Source organism: Coffea eugenioides, chromosome 10 (assembly GCF_003713205.1).
Source record: "Coffea eugenioides isolate CCC68of chromosome 10, Ceug_1.0, whole genome shotgun sequence".
Lineage (NCBI taxonomy): Eukaryota > Viridiplantae > Streptophyta > Magnoliopsida > Gentianales > Rubiaceae > Coffea > Coffea eugenioides.
In genome coordinates, this window is record NC_040044.1 from 31,303,245 (window position 1) to 31,311,719 (window position 8,475).

The window sequence follows — 8,475 nt, forward strand, 5'->3', positions numbered from 1 at the left end:
CTTCCCAAAGGGGGAGACAAATTACTATAGCAGAATTTTGATGCATGAGTTGCTTCATGGCTATAATAAATTCACCGGAAACCCAAAGGACGCTATCAAGATTGATATAATGAAGGCTTCTGATACATTGAATTCATTTTTTGTTTTTGAAACCCTCTTAGACTAATGAGGTTTCCCGTGAAGTTTATTGGCTGAATTCAGATGTGATGTGTTACTTCTGCATCTATTGATCTAAATGGTTCCATGGAGGAGGTGTTTTTTATAGTTTTTAGGCAACAGATTGAGCTTATGGGCTTTGATTATCATGATAAGTGTTCTTCAATGGGTATATCTGATCTTAATGTCACCGATGATCTCTCTTTTATGTGTGGTGCAACGGATAGATCGTTCATGGTGATTGACCAGTTTTATCTGAATTCATTTAGTTATCAAGCTTAATTCCAAATTTGCAAGAATGTATTACTTTTTTCTCTGGCGGATACGAAGGACAGGCAAAACAATTTGACTGAGATTAGTGGTATGCCAGAAAGAACCCCCCCCCCCCCCCCCGGGGGGGGGTGGTTCTTCCTGTACGATATCTGAGAATTATATTGATTACCAGTACTTTGACTTATGATGATTGTAAAGTGATGATTAGCAAAAGGCAAAGAAAAATTCAGTTGCTACTCCTGTTGAATGTGCTCTGTGCAATCAGGCTGAAGAGTCAGCACATCATAAATTTTTTACTTGTCCTGTTTCATCATTTGCATGGCAAAAGGTTCAGAGCGGATGTCTTAATTTTCTAGGTTGTCATGTCTGGGATCAAGAGCTAGAGTGGTATCTTGTCCATGGGTTGCAGCAAACTTTTGCAGGACAGGTTAGAAGATTGGCTCTACCTGCTTCTGTGTACCATGTTTGGTGATCTAGGAACAGTGCAATTTATTAGCACACTACAGTGGGCTCAGCTGCTATTGTAAAGCTATTGTGAAGGATGTGAGCTGGATTTGTGCTTCTTGGAAAAGCGTTTGCAGGACTCGTGAGAACTGGTAATTGGCTTTACAGTGAAGCTTGCCATTTGATATCTAGCAGTAGCAGTACATCTTTAGTTGGTAGATGTATCTGTGTTTTTCTGCTTTTCTGCTGTCTTAATGAAATAAGGCTACTTTTTCGTTGGGAAAAAATGTAATCACAAGCAAACGTTCTGCTCAAAACTCTCATCTACTTCAACCATCAGCTATCTACTACACATCAGCCTATCTAATGATTTCAGAAAATAGAGAACTAGATTCCCATGCAACTGATTATTACCTGTTGGCACGGGTGTTTGGGACTCTCCTTCATGCTCTTCTACTTTCTCAACCAGGGATGTCTAGATGAATAGCTGCAATTTACATCATGCAAAAGATTCTCTTGAAAACCCTAAGTTGTGACGTTAGATGACTGCAAAATTTGAGAAAAGAGAGAACAATTTGGAACCTTTCCATAAACTAGTTGGATGAATCGATTTTGAGAAGGTATAGAAAAGGTTTCACCAAATCTACAGTGGAGTCAATGGATATACAATCTAGAAGAAACTTGCAACAAAACAACGTATTTCAGCTGTTAAGTTTACATATGCATCGATGGAGAACTCCTACAGCCGCATTGATATATTCTATCGAGCACTTCCTTGAATTCTTCGACATCACACAAAATTCTGAGCAATCCCTGTTGATTATAACCAAGTTCAGCTGCAGATTCATCAAGTAAATGAGCTAAAGAAGGATGGTTGATGAGCCTTATGGGGATGGCCAGTCTCTCCATGGTTTCATTATTTGTTCCCACCAGTACAGGAACTTGACCTTTACGAACAGAACCTTCTATTTTTGCCTCATTGGTGCTTCTCAATCTTCTACAGGTATTTGATGAGCTCTTATCTCTTCCTTTCATTTTGCTTCTTCTAACGTAACTGGATGTACTGCAAAAATGTTCTCACTTATATAGCATATATAAATCTCTTGAAATAATATATATATATATATATATATATATATATATCTCTTTGAAATCTCAGGGACAGAACTACTTGACTAGCAAGTTAGGACTTGCAGAATAGTCGGTCTAAATGACTTTTTGGCAAAATAGGTTGTAATTTATATTGACTCGGGTGGTTGAGGTATTTGTCAAATGTCGTTGTATAGAAGAGTCTTATTACTTACTAAATGACTATTCCAGCCACCGGGCTTTTGTCTGGTGATAGTATACGGGAAGTCAAAAGTTCGATTCTTGGCTCCTATCAAAAAATTGTTATAATATGTGGTATTCTAAATTAGTTTTTCTCAATGGAGTTTCTACTTACATCAAATTTCTCTCTCCATCCCCCTAGATTAAACTAAATTAGTTTATAGGAATTCTACCTTTGCGACAAAAAAAAAAAGACTATTCCACAGTCACGGAAGTGGAAACGGGGAATTAACAATGTCTTGATTATGGTTCCAAATTATGACCATCTTAATATGAGAACAAGGTTAATTAGCCACGTTTACGTGAGAATGCCATAATTTTCCTCTTTTGGATGGCGAGGACAGGAGGACAGGGAAAAGAAGGTACATATATTGTCCGATTCTTTTTTTATACACACACACCACACACATATATATATTACATAATTTAGTCAAGCATATATAATTATGCTATGCGCATAGATTTTATGCACCAATTCAACGCATAAATATGTGCCACGGGTCAAATTATATGCAAGAAATACAACAATCGCACCCGACCTTATCAAAATTAACCGTACCTGCTCCTATCCCAATATTCTGTTATCTATTTAACTTTGGGATAATTTCAGAAACCTCCCCTGAGGTTTCTAAAAATCCACTAAGCTCCCCAAAGATTTGAAAAATTACATCTACCTCCCTTGATTTGATAGTTTTAGTAACAAAACATTAAAATAATATTGACTTGGTCAAATTTTTAAATGAATACCTAAAAATGCCCCTGTGTAATGAGTTTTAATTTATTTTCCTATACAATTATAAGATTATCTAGTATAATTATAAAAGAAAGGTGCCAAATTTTTTATATCCATATCTACTATGTGATAAACAAATATAATAATATTTTTATCATTATGATAGGATACTTTTGACGGTATTTTATTTTGGATTTAGCTTTATAAGATAGAAAAGAAAATATTGAAATAATTCATTCAAAAATTATGAATTTTTCAAGTAGTGAGATTATCATAATTTAGTAGTGGTTTTGAGCCATTTCTTTTTTATTTATGGTTAATTTTAATACCAAAAAATAGAAAATAAAGATCAACAAAAACATTGGTTTCCATATAAGTTAACTCATAAAAAAAAATCACTAGTTTGACTTTTGGTATAGAGGTAATAGTGACAGTTCTATAGTTTTATTGGCAAAAAATTTTAAGAAAAAAAAAGGAATAAGAAGGATAAAGAATGAAACAATAATTTTAAAAGTCATTCTAAGTATAAGCATACCAAATAAGGGAATTTCATTAAAATATTTAGGAATAGTTTTATCATTTTAAATGACAAGGGAGGTACATATAATTTTTAAAATCTCGAAAGAGGTAAATGAAATTGTCAAAAGCCTCCTTTGAGGTTTCTGAAATTATCCCTTTAACTTTTTATACACCTCTCAAACCTAGCTGTACCTGCTCCTTTCCCAATATTCACATATCCATTCAACTTCTTATACAAGGCCTTTTGTTTTTCTATGCTTGCTCATCGTTTGGTCTAAAAAGCATTCAAAGAATGCGTTAAAAAAATAAAAAGCACTTGACTTGAACAGTACCCTCTTGGGTTATTGAACTAAATTCGATTATATTCTAATGGCTTTTATTTCATATCAAACAAAGTTGATATTTCCATAAAAAGGCCAAAAAAAAAAAACGACTAAAGTTATAACGTCTGAATTTGTCTCCCATAAAACATGTTCTTATTTCATCATTAAAAGAAAGAAAAGGACAACCTTTATGGTTGAGTATTCAACTACTCATCTCACTGATAGTAATTGCACAGATTCAGATCATGATTTCAAGCTGGAGGCTAACAAAATCACATCACAGAAATTTCGAACCTTTTTCTTATCTAGTTTTTGGGGAACACTTCCATGCCTTTTCCCTTAGGACACGAAATCCGGCAGCCAGCATCTTTGACTGATATTTAAGAGGGCGTTGAATATATTTTTCAATGCATTTTCTATCATTTTTTTGTACCTTACCAAATGTTGAGAAATGCGGGCCTTTCTCCATTGTAGCTTCTGAACCATTTTATGCTCTTCAGAGAAGATTATTCAGTTAATTAGTTAGGCGGACAATTATTGCTTAGACTGCCATTTTTTGCCAATAATTTTTATATATTTTATGAACATATTTCTCAATCATTTTTTTACCTTACATACATCAAATCATTACAGTATATTTTTTTACAAAAACTCTAGAAAAATAACAATTCAAACGGGTTCTAAACTCTCCATATTATTTTATAATGACTAAATTTCCACCTTTTACTCTTAATTAAACAATAGACGCACTTTCACTTTAATCTTTAAATTTATTTCTAGACACTTTATCTCTTAAAATATAAAACTCATGCTCTTGAGAGAATTTTGTCATTTTTGAAATACATTCTATAGGATTTCAATAGGATTCATTCTATAGACAAAATTTAAAGATTAAAGTTGTAATGTGTCTATAGTTTAGGGGTCCGAATTAAAATTTATCCTTTGAATATCTAGTACAAGATTTGTACTTTGCACAAAACTCTCATGTAAATGCCTAACGTATGTCATCACATGACAAAGAAATTAATTTGAGAATTGAGAAGACAATTTGCAGACATTAGACAAAGGAATTCACCACACGAAGATTGGAATCAGCTCTTGCCAAGTTTACATTAAACAATGGAGATAACATATGTAATTGAAAATCCTACTGCCTGGTTAATACGACATGATTTTGAACACGAAAGAATGAGATAATAAGACCAGTTGGCATATATGATTTTGGGAAGAGGATACATACATTTTTTTGAAAAAACTGCACAAATTGTTCCTCACATACCATGTATGATAAAATTTAGTCCCTCAAAATGAAATTGAATGATTTTATTCCCTTACATTAAAAGAAAAAAGTGATTGTTTTTGTCCCCTTTGATGCCTTTTCTAGCCTATTTTAATCGGAATGTGCTAGAGTCCCATCACGTACTCCAAATTTAAAAGGTATATTTGGCAAATTAATTATTGCATTGATCCGGGACTTATTTCCTCGCTCATCTCTTCTCCAAGTAGGGACAAAACATTTATCCAATCAATTTCTCTTTCCAAACCCTAAATTAAACGGCAAACACGTGTGCTAGATTTGTCGAAAAGCGGCAGTTTTGAAGTTTCTGTGTTCTTTACTTAAATCACTAACTATTCGAAAAGCTCAGGAAAGGTATGATATGCGAACAAAGTCTGTCCACATTGCAGTTGCACACTTTTTGGGAAATGTAATTTTGTTTTTGTCAAAAAATATAATGTTTATTGGGTTTGTATATTTGGTGCCTTAAAGGCACATAACAAAAAGTCAGTCCAATTCTTTTATTTTTTTTTTTTTGAAAAAGGTGCAATTTCAGGGTGGATACTCGATAGTGACTTTGAAATTAATTGTGGATCAATCTTTCTATTTAATGTGTTTATCATGTATATATCCTTCAGGCACCAAAATAAAAAAAAAATGTTAGTTTCTATATCTTGGGTAAAGGATAAAGAGGACCAGAGGGGGGGGGGAAGGTCTAAAATCGCCCTCTCTCTCTCTCTCTCTCTCTCGGTGTAAATTACTGACTAAACAAATAATCTAACCTGTGTAGAAAACACAACAACTTTAATCCCTTAGAATTTGGTATAGTCCAATTTGGTCCATTACATACATTTGAAACCAATTTAGTACAGATGGAAACTTAGTGGAACATAACGGCGAAAGTGATTTAAACGTCACGTGCATGTCAAATTTACGGCGTAAAATACCAAAATATTTGTCCATCTTTTTGAAAGTTAAGAAAACTAAGGGTGCGCTTAATAAAACTGTAGCCTGAAAACATAAATATGAAATATGAAATTTGAATTTATTAAGCAATTCAATTGTTAAGTGTTAAATCTAATACATTTGAGCGTATATCACATTTAGTGATAAGTGAATAGCTTATCACTTATTTTTTAGAGCAAGTTTTGTCTAGGAAATTCAGTACCACTTAATTACTTCAAATGTTCAATTTTTTATTAGTAAACACGTCTGAACATATTAAGATCTGAATCCATTAAATTTAAGTGCTAAATTGGGTTATCAAACAAGGTCTAAATTTATTTGCTATAAGTATGAAACTCAATTGGACAAGTTCTCAAAAGATAACAAGATTAAAATGCTATTAGCCCTTGTTTGGATTGCTTTTTCTGCAAAAAAGATTTTTTAATTTTTTGTCAAAATATTTTTCTCACATTTTTCAATCAATATATTAGCTCATATAAACAATACTACAATAATTTTTCTCAAAAAATTCCAAAAAAATGCAATCCAATAATTTTTCCAATTTAGTGTAAAGGAAGAGCACCGGGATGTCTTGCCTTCCCCTTTGGTTGGCATGGTCATATTTAACTATATTCTTTTCCTAACTAATTCTCTTTTTCTTTGTTTTCCAACTTTTTCTCAGTTGGTGGGGTTACATTTGACTCATAAAAAACAAACTTTAGAATAATATTCTAATCGAATGTCACACATTCTAGGTGCTGTATTCGAGCAATCTGGAAACATGTAATTTTTTATTTTTTTTTACAGCATTTCTCACGCAGATTCATTCAGATGCATTGATGATGGACAAGCTTTGAAAGAAAAATAAATAAATAAAAGCTGTCCCACGTTCAATCAAATCTTGAACTTTTGACATTTGTTTCCTTCTCTCTGTTTTAATTTCGGGCAGTCGCCTCCTATGATCATATGACCAAAAAGCTTATATTCTAAGCTACTACGGAACACGGGTAGCCTTTCGAGTCAACTACTACAAAGTACCCAAGTACTACGAATCACTTACTGGTAATCCGTAATTGCCAAGTAGTTACTTGACAATGAGCACTCACTTTCTTAATGGTAGTCAATAGGAAAAAGGTCTTCGGGTTGTACAAAGTATGGTCAAGATGCACCAAAACAATTGTACTCTCTTCCAACAAGTCGGCTATCCAACGTAGACCATTTTGTTCTAGATAGAAGATAAGGTATATAAGAACAATGCTTAAATAAATTACCCTTATTATGAAATAGATAGTATATATATTGTTATTCTCCTATTGAAAAAGTTGTAGAAAAAACACTTAGTAATTATTTCAAATAAGGTATATAAGAACAATATTTCTTTAATTTTTCTTTCTCCTTTCTATGCTAGTAATTTCTTTTGATGCTTAAATGTATACTATTAAAAATTAATTAATTATTAAATTAGTTCATGTAATTCCTATTTTTAACAATTTATTCATCACATTTTATCAGCAATCTCTTTATAATAAGGAATTGTTAGTAAAACAAAAATTGAGAATTACTTAATTATTTTTATTAAATATATACCTATTAATTTTCTGTATTAATTTATGACAAGTAAAACAATTTTCATAAGAACTTAAAATTTTATATGCAAGTTGAAAGAAACACTTTAGACAATGAATTTGTGTATCATAATTCGAAAGATGAGGATAAAGAAATCTAAAATAATAACAAAAAAGAAGGGGATAAAAGGGATAATATAACAATTTTCCTCCAATGAAGGCATTATTATTTTGCCAGATATGCTTGACTATAGTATAATGGACAATTTGTAGACTTCGTGAGCACAAAAGTTAATTTGTGGACTTCTTGCCCGCAGAAGGGTTATTGAAAGGGTCACACAATTTACACGGCAGAAATTTCCTTTTCAGTATCTTGGCTTTCCTTTATATATCGGACGGTGTAAGTCATCATATTTTGGGGATGTAGCTCAGGCGCTTGTAAGGTGAATACTATCCTGGAAATCCAAGTTTTTGTCCATGGGGAGAAAGCTAACCTTGATTAGGCATGTGCTGCTGTCTGTTCCAGTACACCTGTTACCGGCTGCGGTGTTACCTGCTTCGCTATTCAAATTGGTGGAAAAGGTGTGCGCGAACTTCCTATGGGGCATCTTGGAGGAAGGCACGCGGTATCACTGGATTGGTTGGACGAAATTATGCTATCCAGTTGAGGAGGAAGGAGTGGGTTTCAGACGGTTGAATGATATTTATGCGGCTTTCTCTTGTAAGTTGTGGAGGCAGTTTAGGACTGGGGCGTCGCTCTGGGCGAGTTTTATGCGGGCTAAATATTGTCGAGAGCTCCCCCTGTGTCAGGTTGAACTAAGTCGCCACGCCTCTGGTACATGGCGGAGAATGTTAAATATCAGTAGGCAAGCGGAGCTATCTGTGGTCTGGCGGATTCAAGGGGGTTCATGT

General features: G+C 33.4%; 1 protein-coding gene across 1 annotated transcript; it reads right to left on the reverse strand.

The window, feature by feature from the left end:
• Positions 1-1,587: 1,587 nt before the first annotated feature.
• On the reverse strand, positions 1,588-1,908 carry LOC113750654 (auxin-responsive protein SAUR71-like). The gene has a single exon (XM_027294607.1). The coding sequence runs from the start codon at positions 1,906-1,908 to the stop codon at positions 1,588-1,590; it is 321 nt and encodes a 106-aa protein (XP_027150408.1).
• Positions 1,909-8,475: the final 6,567 nt, after the last annotated feature.

Excerpts from the sequence above, each read along its gene's own strand:
- LOC113750654 (XM_027294607.1), bottom strand. The coding sequence starts at position 1,908 with ATGAAAGGAAGAGATAAGAGCTCATCAAATACCTGTAGAAGATTGAGA.